A 24,197-nucleotide genomic window follows, 5' to 3' on the forward strand; every position below is an offset into this window, starting at 1 on the left:
ACTTCACTGTGTGTTGGTGGCCAGGCTGCAGCCCTCAGGGGTCCAGTGGCTGCAGGGGGGCAGGGGAATTAGGCTCTCCGGAGAATGGAACCAACAGGATATTTATGTTTATGTATGTATCTGAAAATAGGGATGCATACATATGCATGTGTATATATGTATGATATATATGTAAAGTGATTTATTTTAAGGAATTGGCTATGGGGATTGTAGGAGTGAAGGAGTCTATAATTCGTAGAGCAAGCTGGAGTTACTGTTACGATCTTTTTTTTTCTTTTGTACCGGGGATCAAACTTGGGACCTTGCGCTTGCAAAGTTGTTTTGTTTTTTGACACAGGATCTCACTATGTAGCCCAGGCTGGCCTTGAACTCCAGGTGATTCTCCTGCCCCAGCCTCCTAAATGCTGGGATTACCATTACCATGCCCAGTATCACTGTTACAGTCTTAAGGCCAGATTTCACCTGTTTTTGCTCTTCTGGCCTGCCCATAAAGGCCACTTGCCCAAAGCGGTGCTAAGCTAGTTGGTGCCTAACCCAGAGGCCCCACCCAAGTTTTCGGCCTCCAAAACGTGATTCTATGTCCATGACCTTGTGCTGCCTCTCAAGTGGCACCGTTTACTGAGCACCTACTAGGAGTCAGTCAACGATCACAGCCTGGGAGCTATGCAGCTCATCCAGGACCACCAAGGCTGCTGTCAGGGCGAAGGGATGCAACGGAACTGAGAGCCTGAACCCTCCGGTCAGGCTGCCTCCTGCAGGCCTCAAGGAAGGAGGGACAGATGATTCTCCCAGGGCTTTCCAGCCAGCTGGAGCAAGGAGGGCCCTGCCGCTTGTCTACACCACCTTCCATTTCCTCACTCTCCTCTTATCTCCCCTGCAGCACAAGGACAGACCCAGGTTCCATTACTACCCGTGCAAGGCAGGTGAGGCCTCCCGGAGCCTTGGGCAGTGAAAGCCGACACCCAGGGAGGCCCAGGGCGGATAGCATCTTGGGGGCCACAGAGCCGGCAGCCACGCTGGCCCTGTTTGTGTACCCGAGCCTCCGCCGGGCTTGGGCAGAGCCCTCAAACGCCCCCTTTGGAATTCCAGCACCGCCCCGGGGGAAAGCTGGGAGGCTCAGCAGAGGCGAGGGGAGGCGGGGCTGAACAAGGATGGGCTGTGAGAGGGAGAGGAGTGAGGTGCATTCTGGGAGGGCCTGCTCTGGGTGGGCGGGGTCCTGGAGCTGGAGTGCAGGGCGGGCGAGCTGAGGCTGCAGCACACGCACACACACGCGCACGCACAGCACGCACAGGCACCCACGCAGTTGAAGAGGATCGCAGTTGCAGTCCCTAGTGTTTGAAGCAAACGCCATAGAACAGAGGCTCAGAGAGCAGCTGGAAGCAGCCTTACCCTTGGGCGATGCCAGCTTCTGCCTGCTTTCTTTCCAACCGGGCACTGGCAATTCCCTTGTCTGCCTTTTCTTTGATCACCAAAGGTCTCACGGGACGTTTGTGTTGTTTTTAATTTTTATTGGTACATTTACAGTATATAATAATCATTCATGGTGGGACTTGGTCCATGTACATAACACATCCTCATTCTTTTTACGTCCCACTCCCCCCATTTCTTGGTCGCCTTCCCATTTGCAAAAATCTATCTCCCTGTTTTCTATTATGTATTTTTATTATTTATTTATTTTGGTACCGGGGATTGAACTCCGGTCCTTGGGCTTGCGCAGCAGGTGGTGAAACCACTGAGCTAAGTCCCTGGCCCTCTATTATGTATTTTTAATTTTGCTCTGTATTTATACTTTGGGTTCCTCATACAAGAGAAATCATGCAATATTTAAGCTTCTATGTCTGATGTATTTGACTTAACATTATGGTCCCAAGGTGCATCCATTTTCCTACAAATGACTCAGGTTTATCCTGTTTTTTGTTGGTTTTTTTTGTACCGGGGATTGAACTCGGGACCTTTCAATTTCGAGGAAGGTGGTGGCACCACTGAGCTAAATCCCCGGGCCCAGGTTTATTCTTTTTTACGGCAGTAGTACTCCATTCTATGTAAATACATTTTCTGCATCCATTCATCTGTTGATGGGCTTACAGGCTACTTTTAAGATTTAGTTATTAGGGGCTGGGGATTTAGTTCAGTAGTGCCACCGCCTGCCTTGCAAGTGAAAGGTCCTGAGTTCGATCCCCAGTTCCACACACACAAAAAAAATTTTAGTTATTATGAGTTGTGCCGTCATTAACATGGGTGTGCATGTATCCCTGATGACGACTTTAACTCTTCAAAAAAGATACCTAGTAGGGGAAGAGCGGTTTCTAATTTTAGTTTTTTGAGGAATCTCCACACTGATTTCCATAGTGGTTGTTCCAGTTCATGGCTTCTTTGATGCTGGACTTGCACACACAGTCCCTGGGTGGACAGGCACACTGTCACATGAAGTGTTTGGTGAGGTTTAGCCAGGGTCAGCCTCACCCAGCAGTAGTTTGCCCCGGAGCTTCAGGAGATGGAGAAGCAGTAGGGGCATCAGGAATTATTTCCTGTACCTTAAAGGAGATTCATGGAGACTGGCTGAGGTCCATAGCCGCTGCTGTCAAATTGTGTCTTTGGGACAGATATTTTAGAATCCTCCCACACACACACATATTTTGACTAGTCACAAAACCAAAAGTCTCCCCTGGAGAGGGGGCTGTCCTATCCCCACCAATGTCAGGTTCCCCAGGAAACACAGGAAGAGGAAAGTAGAACTGACCACACCAGACCTCTTCAGGCCCCAGGATGGCTCCATTGTGGATTTGTGAATGGTGGTATGGACATGGCACGTTTGACTGACAACTCACAGGGCTGTTTGGTATTTGAACCAGAGACTGGGCAGAAGGATGGGATGAAGCTGGGTATGGTGGCACCTACCCATAATCACAGCACTCTGGGAGGCTGAAGCAGGAGGATCCCAAGTTTAAGCCCAGTAACTTAGTGATTTAGAGACCCTGACTCAAAATGAAAAATAAAAATAAAAAAAGGACCGGGTGTGCTGGCACACATCTGTAATCTCAGCACTTGGGAGGCTGAGGCAGACGTTAGTCATGTTAGATGCCACCCTGGGATACACAGCTCAAGGCCAGCCTGAACTACAAAGCAAGACCCTGAATCCAAAAGAAAAAAGACAAGGGATGAGATAGATGTGGGGGGCTGGGGGCGCCCCCAAGCCACTCTGACTCCCAATCTGCCATGGTTCCCTCCCCCACCTTCTCCGGCTCCCACACCCCACCACCTGCAGCTCTGGCGGCTGACCGATGCTGAGAGCCCGACCACGCCCACAGATGCAACCATTTTGACCACCCCAATGCCCAGGCCCTCCCAGCCCTACCAGACTGCACGCCAAGAAACGGAGCCAGCTTGCCCACGCCTGAGGCAGGAGAGGGCTCCTGCGGAATCCAGTTGCTCTGTCTCCCAGGCCTGCTCAGATGTGCTGCCGGGGAGGGGCCTGGCTTCCTGCCGGGCTGGTGGCACCGGCAGGCAGGGCATGGGCTTGTTCTCCCCTCTCTTGCTTCTGGGTTGATTTGTCCACTACCTGGACAGCTGGAAAACAGGTGTGCACCACCACATGGCTCAAACCCTTTTCAAACTTATGCCTCTCTTAAGCCTTGCAAGGTCCCCCTGCCCTGTTTTCTACATGCAGAAAAAAATTCAAAGTTCCAAACCCAAGGTCACAGATACTCAGTGCCAGAGTGGAAGTAAGGGGCTGGGGAAGCTGGAGGAACTCAGGCCTTAATTTCCCAGCACAGGGCGGGGATTTAGCTCAGTGGTTTTGATGCCTGCTGCACAAGCGCAAGGACCTGAGTCTGATCCTCGGTACCAAAAAAAAAAAAAATTTCCCAGCACAATCCCTTCCCTCCACAGTGCTGAGGACGGTCTGGTGGGCTTTGCCAGTAAGAAAACAACTGGGCACCATCCCTCCTTCCAATAGGCCCTTCTCAGCCAATCAATGCAAGCATGGGGCCGGGTGGCAGGTGCTTTGTGTGGTAGTAAGTGGCACCTATGTGTTTGTCAGTTGATGTGCATTATTCATTCCCTGAGCACCTACAGGGCTAGGTGCTCTGAATGCAAGACCCTCCGTGGGCTTAGAGTAGCCTGGTAAGGGCTGAGGGGCAACAGGTAAGTAAATAAATTAATAGGACAATGTCCAGGTACTAAGTGCTAGTGCTGTGAAGAAGGTAAAGTACAACAGTGTAACTACAAAGTTGTACGGTTTCTTAAAAACAGAAACATACATGAGCCATATGCTCAGCTCTTCCTCTCCTAGATTTTTAAATCAATCAATCTATCTATAGTTTTTTAGACACAGAACCACAGCCCCAGAACCACAGCCCCAACCAGCCAAGCCTAAGAAACTGATTACGTTTTTATTAAATCCACAGAAGTAAAAACCATTTTGTGGGGGACTGGGGGACGGGGCCACCAGGGAGTGGGAGTCAGGCCACCAGGGGGTTAGGGATGGGGTGACAGGAAAGAGATCAGAGCCAGGCCCGGCTGGCCATAGGCGCCGCCACACGAGCCCCCCCCCATCCCTCAGGGACCATCACCAGGGCCACCGGACTGCTCCTGGGAACTGAGACCAGCGCTGGGCAGGCTCAGCGGTGGGGGCTCCACCAGCACAGCAGAGAACTTGGTGTCGCCAAAGGCCTCGTTCATGCGAGACTCAAAGAAGCGCTGCAGGCCGATGATGGACTGCACATCCGCCTTGTCCTCCGTCAGCTTGTTAAACTGCTTGAACATGCGGCCCACATCCTCAGCGAACTCCTGGGGGGAGCGGTACGGGGGTGACAGCTTTTCCTGGAGGCGGGCACGGATCAGGGTTAGGTCCAGGGTGCCGCCTGGCTGCTCCATGGAGAGGGGAGAGTCGGTAGCCAGCTGGTGCAGGGGGCGGCAGGGCTCGTGGCAGAAGAGGGCCAGAAGGACGCGTTCACACTTTCGCTGGTTGGCTGGCGAGAGCTTGGCCACCACGCTGGCACTGTCTGTGCCATCCACGCTAAGGGTGCCGTCCTCCTCCTTCAGGTCAGGGGGCACTTGGCAGAGTGAGCAGCTCCACTCCTCCCCTGGCACATCCTGCAGGGCAGGCATGTGGCAGTCCAGGTGGAAGCAAAACTCACACTGGTTGCACATGACCAGGTCGCCTGGCTTTTGGCAGACACGGCAGATGGTGGCACTGTCATCCAAGGCGCCTGCTTCACCAACTGGTGCTGAGGTACCCTCAGGAGCCACCACCTCCAGGCCTGAACTAGTGCTGCCACTAGGTGAGGCCAGGCGGGGGCCCTCAGTGCCAGGGCCCTCGGCCAGAGCCATCAGCAGAGGCTTGGTCTCAGGGCCCTCCACAGCAGCAGCAGCAGCAGCAGCAGATGCAGGAGGGGCTCCAATGGCAGCCTCTGTCTCTTCCTCCTTGACAATGGCCATGCTGGGGAGGGGTGGATTGCCAGGTGCTCCTGGGGGTGCAGTCCCAGGCTGACCAGCAGCTGCAGCAGCGGCACCACGCTCGATAACAATGAGGTTATAGTCCTCCGTGGTGCTGCCTGGAAAGACCTTGAAGACAGGCGGCTGGCTGTCGGCTGTGAGGTCCAGATCCAGGCGTTCAAGGCTCACTCGCGGCACCTTTCGCATGCGGCCGCTCACCTCTCCCTCACCAGAGCAAGACCTCTTCATGCCAGACACATGTGGCTCGGCACTGGTGTAGGGGTCATCTGATTCGAAGCCATAGCCTTCCTGTACCTCCATGGGCTGGCTACTGCCCGAGCTCTGCTTGCTCAGAGATCCCGGGGCTCTTGGGGGAGCCATGGGTGCAGGGCCAGTGGAGTTGGTACCAGGACGCTCAGCCACAATCTTGCCGAAGGCCTCAGCACTCTTGGTCCAGGCACCGAGGTCCCACTGGAACTTCATCTCTCCGTGTGGCTCCACAGGCTCCACGATCATCTTGAGAGCTCGCTGCAGCTGGAAGTAGATGAGCTTCTTGGAAAGCAGCAGGGCTGTGTTGTTGTCACTCTCCAGAGCCCAAGAGGCAAAGCGCAAGATGTGCTCCTGATGCTTCTGGATCTTGGTCATGGACCAGTGCTGCCGTTCTAGGCGTTCCTGCTGCCCCTCAGTCAACTTCTGGGCGTCATTGACCAGCACTCGGCCCCGCTTGTTCAGCTCCTTCATGATCTGCAAGATGGCCATCTTGACATCCACTTGCACTCGTTTCTGCACATCGGACACCTGGCGGATGGAGCTGCGAACCTCCTTGGTGCTCTTCTGCAGCGTGGCATGTTTGTCCCCAAGGCGTTTCACCAGTGCGGCCAGGAGCTTCCGCTGGTTCCTCACAGCATCCTCCAGGAACTGGTACTGGTGGTCCTTGTGGGCGCTGAGCTGGCAGTCCCGACAGGTAAGGGTGTCGCAGCTCTCGCAGAACAGCACGAGGGGCTCTCGCTTGTGCACGTTGCAGTAGACCGTGCGTTCCCCATCCCGGGACTTGGCCGGCCCGGTGGGGCGTACAGTGTGGTCCTTGGTGTACTTCACCCGCTGGTGAGCTTCCACGCAGGTCTCGCACAGCGGCTCGGAACACTCAACGCAATAGCTGGTGGCTGGAGCATTATCTTCGCAGCTAGTGCAGCACTGGTTCGCCTCCTGGGCATCTGAGGCAGCCTTGTTACCACTGTCGCGGACGAAGTAGTTCTCCACGATGTCTTTGAAGGAGCACTGCTGCTTGCACACGGGGCAGTCCACCACCGCGCCATCGCCCGCCGCGCCGCCTTCCCCCGCGCTGTTGGCTGCGGCGGGCGCGAGGCAGGCGCTGCAGGCCGAGTGCAGGCAGGGCAGCAAGCGCGGCTCGCGCTCCGGACACAGGCGCTCCCGGCACGCGCCACAGCGTTCCAGCAGCTCTAGCGCCTCACCGCCGCCCGCCGCGGGCGACGAGGCTGACGCTGCGGCCGAGGAGGCGGCCGCACGATTCTCGCCGCCGGCTGAGCCCTCCCCGGAGCCCGCGCTGCCTGAGGTGGCAGAGGCCGCCGCCGCCATAGACGCCGCCATTTTCACGCTGCCGACGGTGCCCAGAAAGGAGGAGGGGCAGGCGACCAGCCGCGCAAGCGCAGACGCGCTCGCCGCGCAGGACGCCCGGGGGAGGAGCGGGACGGAGCCCGCGGCGCAGGCGCAGACGCGCTCGCCGCCGGGGGCCGGGGCCGGGGGAGAGGAGGGGAGCGGCGCCCACTGCCTTGGCGCATGCGCTTTCTCTGCACAACGCTGGCGTGCCGCCTTCTCAGCGACCCCCGAGATCCACGCTGCTGGCCGAACCGACCCACCTCGTTGCTGAACCTACATTCTACATGTCAGTTTCTAAGTTCAAAGTACAAAAATTAAATCTGGCCTAGACACAGGATGAGCGAGGGACATTATCAATTTAAACCTGAATTCCAAAAATGTGGAATTCACAATTGGACGTGATGGTGCACACCTGTAATCCCAACACTCTCGGAGGCTGAGGCAGAATGACTGCAGGTATACCCGTTAAAAACAGGACTCAGAAGCCTAGTCGAATGTGGGGGTGGTTCGCCCTAATGGAAACGCCTTTTTGAAAAGACAGCTGCGCTTCCCTTTGTTCGGCTGCGCTTTCCCCAGCCTGCCCCCAGCTGGCTCTAGCTGTGCCCTGTCCCCGGCCCCGCCCAGCTGGCCCGGATGAATAGTGTCAGTGTGTGACCGGCAGGGACACTCTCCAGACCTGCCTCGTTCTCTCTGCCTGGACTGGGTGCTCCACGCCCTTGAGCCAGACCTCCTGGCCACGTCCCAGTTTGGGACCCTGTGATGAGTTGCCTTGGAGCAAGCCCTTCAGCTCAGTCTTCATTTCGGTCTCTCTCCTGTGTTTCACACTGCCCCAAAAGGACTCCATACACATCAGCCCCAGTCCCTGGAGTTCTCTTGCACCTTCTGACAAAGCGACCCGGTTTCGTTCCACGTGGGAAGGTGGCAGTCTTTTCCTCACCTTCCACAAGGGCACCACCAACACTGCTGTAAGAAAAGAGATCAGCAAGAGAAAGGCACAAGGGATGTGTTTTATAAAATTCCACGCGACTCGGGAGCCTGCAGCAATGAGGATCTGAAGAGCCCGGGAAAACTGGCCAATTTTATGCTTAGGTCCATGGAAACCGACAGTCATGTACAAATGTAACTGGACAAAAAAAAGGGCTGTAATCCGATGATGACAGACTGAGGGGGAACCCAGCCAGGCCTTCCAGAGTCCTTCTGGCCCCTGTAGAGGCTTCCTCCTCCTCTGCACCAGGCAGGACCCCTCTGAGTACTTTTTTTTTTTTTTGTAGTGCTGGGAATGGAACCTAGGGCCTCACGCATACTAGGTAAGCGCTCCACCACTGAGCAGCTACACCCTATCTCTGAAAAATGGTACATTTTTGTCTGGGCCTGCAATCCCACCACTCTGGAGGCTGAGGCAAGAGGATCACCACAAGTTCAAGGCCAGCCTGAACTAGACAGTAAGACTATCCCCCCAAAACAAAACAAAATAAATAAATATGTTCCCTGTTTTGTTTTTTGTTTTTGTTTGAAACAGAACCTCACTACGTAGCCCAGGCTGGCCTTGAACTCATGGTGATTTCCTTCCTCAACTCTAGAGTGCTGGGATCATGGGGCATGGGCCACCACTCCCAGCTCAAACTGATTTAAATATTATACTATATATGTATCCAAATGTCACATGATACCCCATTAAAATATACATTTAAAAATTTTGACATATCAGTTAAAAATGGTACACAAAACAGTGATTACTAATTTCTAATAGCAATGGGAGCCAATCCTAAAGCAAACTGGACGTAGCCATGTGATGTGTTACGAGGCTCGCTAGCTGTCTGCTACCCTGGGCTAGAGGGCTGGGCCTGGAAATAGGGCTTTCCATTAGGCCTGCAGGCCAGGTTGTTATCTCAGCACCAGCCCAAACCCAGCCCAGGCAGTTTTGTGAGTTCTGCCCCACTGGAAGCCACAATGAGCACCTAGATGTTCCCCGTAAGGCTCCACACAAAGATGCCAGACAACTGAGTTTGTGCAGGAATTCCTGCTCGTTTTCCAGTTTTCTAATACTCTCGGTATGTTGACTTAACTGGGTTCCAACCAGTTGGCTCCTGAAGTACTGAAGGTAAAATAGATTGCTAAATTGGTTAAAATATTCTAGGCAATCAGACAGGGCTGGGCCCTCCAGAGTCAATGCAGAAGATAAGAAGGTATTACAATTGTGGCTAGAGGCACATTCCTTAAATCAGGCTTCAAAACAAGGAGAAACGACTACACCCACATACTTCCCTAAGGATGAACAGCAGTGATTGATATTCTAAATAGGCGGCAATCACCTTGAGTGGGGGGCCAAAACCTCCCTAGCCCATTCCTTTCTGGAAAGTCCTTGTACGCTTGTTATGTGACTTGCTTCCTCATTGGATCCCCAATTAATCAATATTACTAAGAAACTATACTTGTAATCTTATTGGTTGACCATAGTTTTGTCCCACCTTATACCCACCTTGTGATTTTTCATTGGATATTACCTAAGCGACTATACTTGTAATCTCATTAGTTGACTATAATTTTGTTCCACCTTTTACCTGCCTCACCTCATGGTTTTGCCCTGTAAAATTCCCTTGAGAACCAGAATCCGAGGACTACCCACTCAGGATCCTTTGTTTCTCTTAGCAGCTTTCTCATGATAAATCCTTCCTACTCTTATCCTCTATTGTTCCTAGAATTCATTCTTCAACCTAGAGAACATGAGCTCGGAGTATTATTGGACATCTAGCAGGATAGGAGTTATATTTCCCTTATATTATTTGGAGGTCCTATATCATAAACCCCATATCCATAACAGCAGCTTATGTGTATTGTCCACTTACCAAGTGCTTGCCAGGCACTGCCCTGGGCACCTACATTGACATGGGCTCTCTTCTTGACCACCCTTCAGGTGGGCCCTACTGTGTCCTGTCTTGCTATCCTGAAATTGAACCCAGGCTTTCAGCATGCCAGGCACAAGATCAAGGCCAGCCTAAACTGGAGTATACTCCAGCCAGTTTCTTTCAATTTTTAAATTTTTATTTCTTATTTTGCTGTAACTAGGATTGACCTCAGGGTCTTTGCATTGAGTTACATCTCGTCTTTTCTGTTTTTTATTTTGAGCCAGGGTCTTTCTAAGTCCCTAAATTGCTCAAACTGTGCTGGTGCTTATCCTGCCTCATCCTCCCAGAGTGCTGGGATTACAGGTAAGGGCCACCACGCTCAGCGGGTGGTTGTTTTTTGTTTGTTTGTTTGAGACAGGGTCTCACTATGCAGCCCAAGCTGGCCTCAGAATCTGTGATCCTCCTGCTTCACCCTCTCTAGTGGTGAGATCACAGGCGTGCACCACCAGGCCCCGCTTGCAATTCTACTCTTGAATCTGCCTCCTTGCGGCTTTAACAAATTTCCTTAACAACGTGAACTAAGTTTATCGTCATCGGCATCCCAGGAGGTCGGTAACTAACTAACCTATTTATCGGGATGGTGTTGCCACCCCAGCAGTTAACACCTGGCGGGTACCAGCTTCTCTGGGCGCCAGGGGGTCGCGCAAGGTCCCCACCTAAAATATTAGCCGGGCAGGCGACAGAAATCCCAAACTTTTGCCTGCCACCCCTGGGGAACGCTGTGGGTCACGCTGTCTGGCTGGGTGCTGGAGCTGGAGCCTCGCGGGCGAAGGCGCGCGCAGCTTGACGCCGTCTCCTAGCAACCTCGTGCGGTCACGTGCCCGCCCCGTCACGTGGCTCGGGTCCGAGCTGGGGTTGGAGTTCGCGTAGCGGGAGAGGCGGGGCCGGGCAAGTTTGTTCCCCGAGTTTGGAGCCCGCGGTCGTCGCGCTGGTGCCCTCCGCAGGGGTCGGGATGGAGCTTCCGGCCGTGAACCTCAAGGTGGCCGGGGCGGGGGGGGGGGGGCTCGTCGGGGCAGAGCGCTGGACATTTGCTCTTTGAAGGAGGGTGGAAGGACCGAGAGTCTGGGAAAGGAGGGGAAGGTACCTCCCCAGGTGAGGAGGAGTGGCGGGCTGGGGACAGGCAGAGGCCAGCAGGGGCATCAGGGGCCACATCGGAGGAAAAGGGCCGCCCCTTCCCCTGGGAGCTAGGGGATCCCAGGACCAAGCTGGCCTGCGCCCCGATGCCCTCAAGGCGGGAACGGGATCCCTCTCCACCCACCTCTCCCCTCCCCGCAGCGGGGCCCTGGCCTCTCCCGGGAGCCCTGGTAGTGTCCGGGGCCTCCTCATGAGCTAAGTCGGGTTAAGAAAATCAAATATTCCAAACACTTGGTCTTGCAGAGTTTACAATTCCAGCGTCCTTATTTCGTTATGAAGTACGAGCAGTAGATGTTACTTAAAAGCAGAAAGCCCCAAATGTGCTCTTTGGCCACGCTGCGGTTTTCTACGGTGTCTTCATTTCCTGAGCCCGGCGCTCGGCTGTTCTTTTTGCGCCCGAGGAGCAGGAGACTTCTCTTGGGCGGGGAGGATATGAACCATGGGTTAAACCGGCCATTTTGGGTCTCGGTGCGGGCTCCTTTAAGACTCTGTCTACCCTTTTCCTCCCGAGTGACGTAGCATTTAGCACCCTGCAGTGCCAAGACCCAGGAATGGAAGCAGCAGCCTAACCCTTAAGTGAATTACTACACGTGACTTGGGCTGTGGCTTGCCCAAAGCAGATTTCCTGTCTTAATTATCCCGCACTTGCTTGAGCCGGCCTTCCCGAGGCGTTGGTCAGCAGCCGGGGTAGTGATGACCCAGCCAGGGAATGGGCTTGGAGAGAAATCTGCTTAAGGACAGCTGATCCAGGTGGTGGTGCATGCATGCACATCTGTAATCTCAGCACTCGGAGGCTGAGGCGGGAGGATTATAAGTATGAGCCCAGCCTGGGCAATTTAGAAAGACCCTGCCTCAAAAAATAGATAAATGGATGGATGTGGAGGCGCACACTTGTTATCCTAGGCTGAGCAGGAAGATTACTGCAAATTCAAGGGCAGCCTGGGCTACAGAGTGAGACTCTGTCTCAGAAAAACCAAAAAAAATTTAAAATGGGCTGGAGGTGTAGCTCAGCACAAAAGCCCTGGGTTCAATCTCCAGTAATGCAAAAGGAAAAAAACAACAACTAACTGGTTCGAGCAGCTCAGGCTTAGGAACGATGTGTTTTCTGCCACTAGAGATTTGCCTAAAATAAATGCCAAAAGAGGACCAGATGAGGACAGAAATATGGGAACTGGATGGGAAGAGAGCACCTGCCTCTGAAAACCAAGGCGTGCCGTCAAAAACTTAATCACAGTCCCTCTGAGAAACCTGACCTTGTCTCTTTACAGAGACAACCAGCCAAGCAAGTTACTGAGGTCACCCAGGAATAAGTGGCAGAGTCAGGATCTGCATTAGACACCAGTGCTGTGGGATTTCCCCGGGACGGGGTTAATTAGGGCTGACTTCAGCCTTGACGTTTTATGTGAACTTTCGAGGATCTGAGGGCCAGGAATGTCCACAGGTGTGAGCTGTGTTTGCTTTCGGTGCTCAGAATGAATGGGCTGTAAGGTCCCATGTCCCCAGAGCTCTCAGCCACTGCCTGACGCTGCCTGTGTACTGGAGGGTGAGGGCCCAGCGTTACTAGGTGACATGCAGGACATCCTGTTGAATTTGGACTTCAGGTCATGATGTCTCTGGCAGTAATGGGGACATCACTGAATGCTTCATGATCTGAAATTAAGAATCATAACTGTGGATGGCAGCTGCCAACAATCTGCTTGCTCACAGGCACTTAAGTAGCAGCTGGGTGCTGCAGCCGGGGACCTGTGCCTCACCCCCGCACCCCCTCTACCAGTCCCTGGGCGATGGCTGAGTTCCTGCCTCTTCTGGCTCAGCCAGAGTTGGAGGGACAGCTACCCCAGGCCCTTTGCACAAAGGTCAGCCCCGGGCTGGAGGGATACATTGTACCATGCTCAGGGAGAGCTGGCCTTGGGTTCAGAAGGTCTTGTCAGAGAAGGCCCGCATAGCATGAGGGAAATGAGGAGCACCATGTCCTGCAGGTTGGCTCCTTGGTGGGTGTGGCATTGAGTGTTTCACACACCTCTCCACCTGCCCGTCCCCTAAATCCACAGGACAACACTGAAACCAGTGCAAGTGTCTCCTTTACCAAAGAGCAGGCAGTTTGCCCAAGGTCACATTGATAGTAGGGGGAAAATATGTAACTTCCAACCTGCTAGATGCCAGACACACTGCCAGACATGAAGAGTTCCCCAAGGTTGAAGAATGAAGTGAGGAGTAGGAAAAATTGCTGGGTGTGGTGGCACGCACCTATAACCCCAGCACTTGAGAGGCTGAGGCAGGAGGATTGCCACAAGTTCCAGGACAACCTGAACTGTATAGCCAGACCCTGACTCAGGAGAAAAAAAAAAGAGTAGGAAAATTTATTAGGGAAGTGGAGTAGCTCCAGAGAGACAGGGGGGGTCTCAAATGAGTTGCCAGTGAGCCCTTTTTGAGAAAGTTTTATAGACCAAAGTTACTGGGGTGGTTACAACATGGGTCAAATTATAATCAATAAAATTACAAGTGTAGCTGCTTAGCTCATATTGATCCAGTAGTAGCAAGGGCATACCGATGACATCGGTAGCCTTGGTCGATAATCTGTAATTTTAAAGATTGGGATTATAGGGGCATGCACCACCATACCTGGCTGCAAGTTTGTCTTGGTCCTTGGTTTCTCCTTGGCCTTCTTCTCTGCAGGTTAAGTTTCCTCATTTCCAGCCACCTTTCCCCTGCCCCGGCCCTGGGGCCAGAGAGACTGTTGAAAGCCAGTCTTTGCTTCTTATTCACTGTGTAACCAGGATTGGGTGTCTTGACCTCTGGGTATCAGCTGATGAAAGGAGGATCTGGTGCTGGAGCACGCTGTGTGCTCTAAAAACTCAAGCAGAGAGCCTGATACTGAGGTTTGCATGTGGGCCCTGTGTTGGTGAGCTTTGTGATTTGGCTCCACCCCACACAGTTCCCTGATGCCACAGGGCCCGCGTTGAGAGAAGAGAAGTAACCGGATGGCTCAGGGATTCTCACCTCTAGGAAACATCAGTGATATCCCAAAATTAAATGGATGAATACGAATCAGCCAGACTTCCAGGGACAGGAAACTGCTGTTGCTGCAGACCTACCATGTGCTTGGCCTGGGTACAGGAGCCAGAGCTGGAAGTGATGCTGTCTTTCAAGAAGTCAAACTCGGGAAGGGTGGGTGTGGGTTTCCAGGAGGAACTAGGTGGTGTGAGCGTCCTCCTTCCTCAGCGCCTTCTCATGGCCCAAAGTGAGCTATCAGAACCACTGGTGTAGACCCAGGGGCAGTGGTTACTCTCAGGATAAAGGCTGGATTCCCCCCATCCTGCCCCAGCTTCCAGCCCCTCCCTCCTCCCCTCTCCTCTGTTCCACTCCAGCCACAGGGCTGCTCTACGGTTTCTAGAATGTCCCGTGCTCCCGTCTGCCACGGAGCCTTTCAGGCGCCATCTGTCCCTTCCACACCAAATTCTTCCCTCACTGCCCTGGTTAGCATCCCGCTCACTCCCTTCATCTTGGCCTGTTACTTCCTTGGAGAATCCCCGCATAATTCCCCTGAAACAGCGAGGTTCCTTTTCTGGGAGGACGTGGGTCACACTAGGCAGTGTCCTAGAGGTGTCCATCCGCAAACCTGGGGTGGCAGTTCCAGTCCACACTCCTTAAAGCCCAGGTGCCCATGATGCTGGGGAAGACAGTAAAGGCTGAGAAAACTCAGCACCATTTGGTCACTTCTCTTACACCCTTGGGAAAAGAAACTCAGGTTTCTGCCTCAGCTTGCCATCTTTGCAGTGGGGAGAGGCCTGAGCTTGAATCCTGGCTTTACCTCTGGCCAGCTCCTGGGGTCTGAGCCTCAGTTTTTCAGGCTATAAAATGGGGCTAACTGTACCTGAGAGGACCATCAGGGTGAAGTGTGTTTGGATATAGCGCTTGGAGTGGTGCCCTGTACACAGACGTACTCTGTAATAAAGGATGGCAGAGGACAGTGAAGGTGCCAGGCACACAGACCTGCCCTTCGTAGCCCTGGAGCCTTGGTAAAGCTGAATGCATCAGGCTTTCTGGAATTTCTTCCCAGTCTTCTGCACATGGAAGAAGAATTTCTTGTGGACTGTTGAGCTGTCTCCGGTTAGCTTAATGGAAATTAAAACCAAAGTACAGCTGGGGATTCAATATGGGCTGCTCCTTATCTCAGCCCTGGTGTCCACTCAGGAATCCTTGTGGCTGAGGGGTGGCCTCATTCCCAGGAAAGGATTGGCCCTGTCTGGTGGGCTCAGTCAGGTTGATATGGAGGAAAGGATAGAACTCCCAAACCTGCTAGAAGATAGCCAACCTGAGTTCGTGTTCTCTAAAATCAAAGAATGAATTCTAGGAACAATAGAGGATAAGGACGGGAAAAAATTATTGAAAGTGCTTCTGTCTAAGAAAGCCAGAAGGGCGACTGGAAAGTGGGTTGCCTACTCAACTTCTCAAAGGTGTTTTGGGGACAAAAAGCCATGAGGTGAGGCCAGTTCAAGGTGGGATGAAACTAGTAAGATTACAAGTACACTTGCTTAGGTAATTTGATCCAATGGAAAAAATCACAAGGTGGACAAAACTATGAACAATCAATAAGATTACAAGTATAGTTGCTTAGGTAATATTGATCAAATGGGGATCCTATGGGGAAACAAGTCACGAAACAAGCGTACAAGGAAGGAACAAGGATTTTCCATGGTAAGGGGTGGGTCAGTGGGCAGGGATCTTTCTAGGAAGATCTTGGCCCCCCACCCAGGTGATTGATACCTATTTAGAATATGTTAATTTTTTATTTTTTTTTTTGGTACGGAATGAACTCCAGACCTTGTGCTTGCCAGAACCATTGAGCTAAATCCCCTGCGCTTGATACCTATTTAGAATATCAATCACTGATACCTATTTAGAATATCAATCACTGCTATTCATGCTGAGGATGTGGTAGTTTCTCTTCTTTTACAATGGTGGCCTTCAGTGAATGTGTCTTGATTGTCCTCCTTGTTGATTCCTCCAAGGCTGGCCCTAACTGCTTACCTATCTACAATAAGGTGGGGTCTCACCATTGTAGAGATTCTATGGCTGAGGATAATGGCTGGAGGGTACTTTGGATGTCCCTAGAAATCACCCATCTATCCAGGAGTCTGATCTGGATAGAAGAGGCTGAGATTATTAAATTCAGGGCTAATCAACCTTGGACGCCCCCCACACACACCTTTTAGATACCCCCTTAGTGATTAGCATATTTGACCCAAGATTTGCAGTAATAAGGATACAAAATCAAGGTTATGCTCTGTTATGGTTTTAGTTACCAGTTGGGCATCTGTAGGCCCAACTGAAGAGTCATAGTTCATAGCAAAACCAGTTTTTAAGTCCCAGGCTGTCCCAGGAGAAAACACAAGTCATGCTTTTCATGAGCAGCAGGGAAGGGCCCAGGATCGGTATCCCTGTGGGGGGTCCCTGCCCAGGGTTCCTACCCCACCCTACACCCACATTTCTCAGAGACCCAAGCACCCCTCACATAGAAGCTGTGCCTTCTGGGTAAAGGTGAGCACAGGTTTGGGACTTAGATTTGATTTTTGAACTCCAGTTTTGCCACTCACTGTGGCCAATGTGGATCAACTTAATTGACCTCTCATCAGTCAAAGGGAGTAATATGTGTTCCGGAGCCTGTTAGGGGGCCCAGCTGTGCTCAGGGCCTGGCACCTACATAGTAGGTGCACAGTAAAGAGTTCACTTTTGGAAACGCTTTTCCCTCCTCTCAGCCAGAGTCCGGTATCACAGGCAATGATGGCTCCCCACCCTTTCCTGTAAACCCCTGCTGGGTTGGCCCTTGCCAGCCCAGCCTGACCCCTCCGTCTCTCCCGACCCTGGCCTCCCAAAGTCCCATTGTCACCTGAGCCACCACCTGGCCTGCCCCACTCATCCGAACACTCCCGCCCCCCACTGAGTCCCCTCCTGTTTGCGCAAACAGGAGGGGAGGCCTGTGCCCGAAAGGGGGGCTGTGATTTTTTTAAGAGTAGGAAAATTTTATAGAGAGACAACTTTTGTCTAGGACAGAAGGGGGACCGGGAAGTGGGTTACCCACCCACCCTGCCTTTCAAAGGTCTTTTATGGGGCAAAGCTATGAGCTGGGGTGAGTACAAAGTGAGACAAAACTGTAAGACCCAATGGAAAATTACAAGGTGAGCACTGGGAAATGGGTCCTGTACAAGGAATTTCCAGAAGGGAAATGTGCTAGAGAGATTGATGCCTAATTAGAATATCAATCACTGCTGTTTGTCCCCAGGGGAAGTCAGTGGGTATTTTTCTCTCTTTATAATGTTAACCAGTGAATGTATCTCGATTGTCTTTCTATGCTAAGGGCCCAGCTTTGTCTTCACTGCCTTATAATAATTTCTAACTATTTTAGCTATTCGCGATATTCCCTTTCTGAGGAAGTATCCCTAATTGCGGCTGGGGGGGAAAGATAGTTTTTATCATCTAAAGTTTTAGAGAAGAGAAGGGTCAATGTGGGGAATTCTGCAGTTAGAGGCCCTCTCCAGAGAGCTAACTCAACGGGCCCCGGATGGAAGTCTTATTGTAGTTTAGCAGTTAGGAACTTCTTACAAGACAGTCTGGTGGATCACGGTAAAAGGAGTCTAGCACATTTGTCGTTTGGTTCCATCTGTGTGACTGCTTGGAGTTCGGCCGCCTCAAAGATGTAGGATCCTATAAAAACGGTTCCCTCGTGCCCTAGATCCTTGTTGACCTAGGAGGGTCTTAGCTCAGTTACCTTTCTAGTTTTGGTTTCCAAACATGTTGGAAGCTTTGTCCTGAAATCCAGCAGCCACAGAGGAGGGAAGTGTCTTGAACCAACACCATTGAAGACTCGGTCCAAGTATCTTGGTGGGAAGACCTCCAAAATGATACATGGCACCAAGTAATCAAAAAATGGTATCCAAATAAGCAAAAGTAATCCAAAGAAGGGAATATTGGGGGTTTTTTTTGTTGTTTTTTTGGTACCGGGGATCAAACTCAGATCCCTAGTACCAAAAAAGAAGCCAAGGGGATTTCGTTTTCCTTAACATAAGTTATGCCAAGGTGTCACCCTGCTGAAAAGCCTTGGGTCCCTCACTGCCCCAGCTTAAAATCCAGGCCCTCGGCACCCTTCCTGCTCTTCCCCTATCTCTTGCTTCCTCTCTGGCCACCATGCCTTCCGCCGCCCCCAACATCCTAGCTCTGGTGTCCCAGGAAATTGCACTCGGTCTGAGTGTCCCCCACCCCTCTTTCCCACAGATTCCAGAGCAGACCCCAAAGGGCCTTGGAACCTGGGGGGGCGGGCACCCCTTGTGGCCCAGACTCCTCCTCCACCACTGCAGGCCCTCCGTTTCTTTGAGAGGCTTACAGGCCCCTGCAGTTTGCAGGCAAGAAGGGGCCCCTGACCACACTGCAAAATAATTCTCTGTTCACATACCTGCTTTTGCCACCACTGTGTTAGCTTCTTACCAACAGTATAGTTACCTTGCCCACCTCAGTAACATCCATTCAATATTTCTTAAACACTTTCTACCACATTGACCTCTCAATAACCTATGTTATCTTTAGCATTTAAGATACATATCTACTAGAATACTATAGCAATCATTTTAAGGTGGAAGAAAGCTTTGAGAGAAAAAAATACCCACAAAAATATTTCTTAGACTAAAATTGAAAGGCTTGATATTTGGAATAATTTTACTGCAATCCAGGAAGTATTTCCTGATTTGTACAATCTCAGAAGTCTCTGAAGAAAATGAAACTATTTCACTAAGATGCTGGTATTTACTTGGTATTAGACTTTTCTGACACCTCTCAAAATATTCCCCAGGATCTGATTCTGATAATCATTCTTTGACTAAAGCAAGTAAAAGTAGACATAGCTGGATAGAATAAAACCTCATTATCCTGAGCCTGAAGATCCACTTTGTAATATGTCATTTTCAAACAAGCCTTCTGATGCCAAATAAAGATACATGCAAATACAAAAAAAAAAAGAAGGGGCCCCTGTATTGTCTGGCTCTAAAGCCCTCTGCCCCTGTGGCGATCACACTGACAGACCTGTCCCTTGTGTCACAGGTGATTCTCCTGGTTCACTGGCTGCTGACAACCTGGTGAGTGACTGGCTGCAGGCCGCAGGTGCACACACATCCCCGGCTCTGGCCTTGCCTGGCCTGTGCTGCTCTGCTGGGTTCCAGCCGGGGCACACTGGACCAGGCCCTCTGCCTCCAGGGCTGGTTTCAAAGACAGCACAGTGGAGTCAGAACTGTGAGCCCCAGGATCAGGAGGGAGAGGCTCAGAGGTGCTCAGTGGCCCCCACCACCACGTTCGGTTGTGTCTGTGGCACTTCTGGGGAGAATTTTCTGCCAGGCTGGGACTGGAAGCAACTGCTTTTTGTAGACTTTGAAGTGCAGTGAATTCGTTAACAGCTTTGAGTAACAGGAGCAGTGGGAGCAGAATGAAAAGGCAAATTTCTCAGTCCCAGCCCCCAAGATTTGTCTGGGTGGGGCCCAGGGACCTGTTGTATTAAGATCAAAAGATGAGTAGATTTAGTCAAAGATGACCGAGGGTAATCACACTTTACAGTTACCTACCTGCTCTTGCAGTCTTCTGCCTGTTACACTCTGAATGTCATTCATGCCTGTGAAGCGAAGCGCACAGTGGGAAATAAGGTAGCCAAGGTAACCAAGAGGAGCAGGGTGGGCGGGAGCATGGCCTCAGGGCTAGGGGTAGAGCGCTTGCCTAGCATCCATGAGGCCCTGAGTTCTGTCTCCAGGGTTGCAAAAAGGAAAAAAAAAAAAGCATGGCCTCTGGAGTCAGATTGTTGGGATCCCATCCTGGTTTAGCAGCTGTGTGTCTTTGGGCAAATTACTTAACCTCTCTGGGCCTCAATGCCTCCCTCCTGGAGTCATTGTTAACATAACCACACTGAAAGGAGTGAATTTAAAGCACTTAGAGTCCTAGGAGTGTCTTGCAAGTGTTAACTTTCATTTCCTTTGGATTAACCAACAAACCACTAAGGAACCAGACTGGGCTGTGTGTCAGGGAGGTGATACTTAACCCAGCCCCTGAGAGAAGGGGTCTTAGTTAACATTTGAGCCTGGGCCAAAGGGATCAAAAGGCCAAGTGTCCTGGGCAGAGCACACACAGGGCAGTGGCTGGCAGGCAAGCGGGAGTGGGGTTGTTTCGGGCAGATAGCGATCGCATAGTTTATTGCAGATTGTGCCGAAGGCTGAGGAGGGCAGGAGTGTCTGGCTTACACACAGCCTGCTATTCCAGGAGCAGCCTGTAGGGGGCAGGAGTAGCAGCCCAGAGAACTGTATGAGGTGGCTGTGGCCACCAATGTGGCAGAACAGGAAGTGGCCAGGGTGAGGATCCCGCTGGGAGGTGGAGCTGTGGGATTTGCCAACCTCTCTACCCACAGCCCAGTGGCCTCCAAGGCTGATCTGTTCTCAGAGGAGGCCTGAGACCTGGAGTGGGGGGGAGGGGACCCGCAGGCCGGTGGCCACCTCACGGTTGGTGGTGCCTCTTCCTGCAGGGGCAGCATCCTGTTTGAGGGCCCCTACTCCTGGGCCAACTTCACCATCCTGGCCTTGGGCGTGTGGTCTGTGGCTCAGCCGGACTCCGTGGACGCAATAAGCATGGTGAGCCAGGAGCGGGCTCGGGTGAGCTGTGGCCCTGCTCTCCCAGTCTTCTCCCCTCTCCCTGTGGCCCCATTTTGTCTTCCACAGTTTTGTATGGCCGCTCCCATGTGTCTCAGGTAGCCTGGGGCCCTGGCCTAGAGAACCCCAAACTGTTGTCTTCCCCAAGCCAAAAGTGCCCAGACTGACCACTGCCACATGGTCTGGCCCGGCCCAGGGGCTGTCTTTTAGGGGGAGGGTGTGACAGGAGAAGCCACTGCTTCATGAAGTCAGAGTTGGCACCGCCAGGGGGCTGCCCAGCACCCAGCACGAGCTCTTCCTGCCAGGAAGTTGCTGCCTCAGGATGGTGGAGAAGGGGGTTTCCTTGTAGTGGGGACAGATTGGCTGAATCCCACAGGACCTTAGCACTTGGAGGTTCTGGAAACAAGTCTTAGGCCCCAGGCTGACAGGAGGCAGGCGGTGCATCCACAGGCCCTGCCTGCCAGCTCAACTGTGTCCTGCCAGCGAACCCTGAGGATGCGTGCAGTAGGGCATGAGATGAGGGGCACCCAGGAGCACGACGGGGTGTCGGTGCTCATAAACTCATGGTGCCGTGTCTTGTAGTTTCTGGGGGGCCTGCTGGCCACCATCTTGCTGGATATCATCCACATCAGCATCTTCTACCCACGGAACACCATCTCGGACACGAGTCGCTTCAGCGCCGGCATGGCCATCCTCAGCCTACTGCTCAAGCCATTCTCCTGCTACTTGGTGCACCACATGTACTGTGAGCGTGGGGGTGAGCTCCACTTCCACTCCGGTGAGGCCCTCAGCTCGCTGCTCCTGCCTCCCTGCCCCCGGGGCCCGAGGCACAGGCCGGAGTGTGACCTTTCCCGTGAGGCTTAGGTTCAGTCAGTTCCTGTGGGCTCTGGGGCAGTTTCTCCCCTGTGTCCCCACCTGGGCCTGGCCCTGGAGTCCTGCCCCTGGACCCTTCCTCTCACCCTCTCTGGGCATGCAAAGAGGTGGGTGTGGACATCTGCCCTTCACTTCCGGGGGGAGACAGACCTAGGGTAGGCTGTAACCAGCCTAGGGAACACAGGGCAAGGGCAGGAGCAGCCTGCAGCCACCACCCACCCTGGCTGACCTCGGCGCTGCACAGACCTGTCCTGGGCTGAGGGGGACCAGGAACAGTCTGCCCATCAGACACATGAGGAAACTGAGGCCCGCAGCCCTTGAGTCTTGTTCAGGGTCCCCGCACGGATGTGCAGAGTGGATGACAGGAGTGAGGTACATGGGGCTGCCAGGGCCCTGCACTCCAGCCCTGGCTCTGGTGCAGGTCCAGTACCATGCGCAGGGGCCCTCCGGATATGGAATATGGTGTCCTCCTGCTTGGGAGGAAGCTGGGGAGAATCCTGGACGTCCTGGTCCCACTCCTGAGCTCAGGCTACCTGAGGGGCTCTGGCGCTGTGAGTCCCAGGCTCATCTCGGCAAGTGCGTCTGTACCATCAGCCCTCGCTTTCCTCACCGGGAAAGTGAAGACAGTAAAAGCAGTGGCTCCACAGGGACACGGGAGGGTTGCAGGGTAATACGTGCCAACAGCTTGGTGTCGGGCTGCAGCGCCCGTCCACAGCATCAGGGTGCTCAGGTGGGCAGAGGCTGGATCTGGTTTGGGCTCTGTTGAATGTGTCCAGTCCTCACCCCTCATTTTTGCTTTCTTCCTGTGTCCTCCCAGACTTCCTTAGGCCTTCTCAGGAACGCAGTGCCTACCAGACGATTGACTCCACGGAGGAGCCTGCAGACCCCTTCGCAGGCCGGGAGGCCAGGGGTCCAGATGCCTGAGGGGACTGAAGCTGGCCCCACCTGGGCCACATCACAGTCCTGGTGCCTGGGAGATCCTGGGGACGCCTCTGACCTTCCTTACTAGACCTAAGACGGAACTGTCTTCCTGTCTCCATCTCAGGGGTTGCTGACTCCTGTGCCCAAGGGCTCAGGATCCCCATGGCTTCCCAGTCCCGTGGACTCAGCAGTCCTCACTCTCTGAGGCCTTCTGTCCCTCCAGAGCACCCCACTGGTCCCCATGCTGGAACTGTTGCCTCTTTTTTCTCCTCCAACCCCACAGTTGCACCGTGTAGGCCTTAGGCCCAGTTGTCCGAGTGTGGCCGGAGTGACCCCTGCCTGGACCTCCCCCCAGCTTGTCAGACCCTTCAGCCCAAGCTCTGAGAGCTGTGGGTCACGCTTAGCTCCAGGAGCAGCTGGCACAGGCTTGAGGTCCCCATGCTTCTCACTGCCTGGCCACTTGGTGGCTGGGGACCTGGGCCTGGGCTCCAGAGGACCTGCCACAGCCTCTAGCCACCCTCTTGGAGCCATGGCATTAAAAATTCAGGGATTCCATGACTGGGCTGCTTCCTGAGCCATGTTTTATTTCCGGCTGGGTGGCCGCCTGGTTTGCCATTCCTGAGACAGTTTCCCTCATTGAGTCCCCAGGGGAACCCCGGACTGAACTACCTGGTTGATCTGATACAGCTGGAGGAAGCAGGGGCCCCTCACTGGGCCTGCTTTGTCTCCAGTGCCACAACAGAGGAGCCCAAGGTCCGCATGACAGGTGCATCCTTTCTCTGACTCAGGTCGTTAGGCAGAAAGTAGTCAGTAGCAGGCTGGAGACAGGCGGCTCCTGGCTAATTGCAAAGCAAAACCGTGTTTTCTTTGCTTCACTTTCTTGATCATTAGCTATGGATACGATTCATAGAACCTTGTGGTTTCCAGCTTTAGCTCACAAGGACAGGACACACACAGCCCAGTGTGCTGCTAAGGTCCAGGGCCCATGTAAAGTCCAGCCAGTGGGTGAGGGGTTAGAAAAACCTCAAGGTCTCAAACTAAATGGACCCATCTGCCTAGAGAGTAGACTGGGACTTCCTTCTCTGATTTAGGTAAACAGCCTATTTTATTTGTACGAGAACAGTGGCCTTGGAAAAAGGAAAGCATATTCCTTAAAAGATCCAGTTACAAGCATGCAACCCGAGGCCTCATTTAGTGCAGCCGCCACCTTGGCGCTTGCCTGCCTTCGTGTTTGACGGTGCATTCTGTCTTGCTCGCTCTGAAAATCTGTCGTTTTGCAATAAGCGCTACCTACACTCTGTGGGATGGCCTGTGTGTCTTGTCTGGGATCTTTTATCAAAGATGCACAGAACTGGGGTGCTGCCGATCCTTGCAGTGTTAGGACTTTGCTGGTTAAGACCCAGCCCCACTAACAAGGTGACCCAGGTTTAGTTTGAGTCCTGTTGTGCTGCTTAGGAGCTGAGTTCCTGCAGTGTCTCCTAGAAAAGGCTCTCACCTCCTCGGGTGAGCATGAGGTTTGGGCTTAGGTTGGCCTGGCCCAGGAGGGGACCCCAAGCACAGCAGTGTTGCTCTCTCACTGTGGGGTTGTCCCGAGCCAGGAGGCAAGGCCTGCATCTCCCTGTGGTCAGACCACAGA

At 53.0% G+C, this 24,197-nt stretch overlaps 1 protein-coding gene and 1 pseudogene across 2 annotated transcripts; one reads left to right on the forward strand and one right to left on the reverse strand.

The window, feature by feature from the left end:
* Nucleotides 1-4,377: 4,377 nt before the first annotated feature.
* LOC101705363 (transcription intermediary factor 1-beta pseudogene) lies at nt 4,378-7,070 on the reverse strand (annotated as a pseudogene). The gene has a single exon (XR_015452537.1). The product of XR_015452537.1 is annotated as a transcription intermediary factor 1-beta pseudogene (transcript).
* Nucleotides 7,071-10,788: 3,718 nt separating this feature from the next.
* Nucleotides 10,789-23,119, forward strand: Agtrap (angiotensin II receptor associated protein). Its single transcript, XM_004863568.3, has 5 exons — nt 10,789-10,938; nt 19,185-19,219; nt 20,644-20,749; nt 21,350-21,545; nt 22,458-23,119. The coding sequence occupies exons 1-5, from the start codon at nt 10,912-10,914 to the stop codon at nt 22,562-22,564; spliced, it is 471 nt and encodes a 156-aa protein (XP_004863625.1). The 5' UTR covers nt 10,789-10,911; the 3' UTR covers nt 22,565-23,119.
* The last annotated feature ends 1,078 nt before the right edge of the window (nt 23,120-24,197 follow it).

This window comes from Heterocephalus glaber, unplaced genomic scaffold, assembly GCF_053883595.1.
Source record: "Heterocephalus glaber isolate CG9 unplaced genomic scaffold, H.glaber_assembly_v1.0 deba00001447, whole genome shotgun sequence".
Taxonomy (NCBI): domain Eukaryota; kingdom Metazoa; phylum Chordata; class Mammalia; order Rodentia; family Bathyergidae; genus Heterocephalus; species Heterocephalus glaber.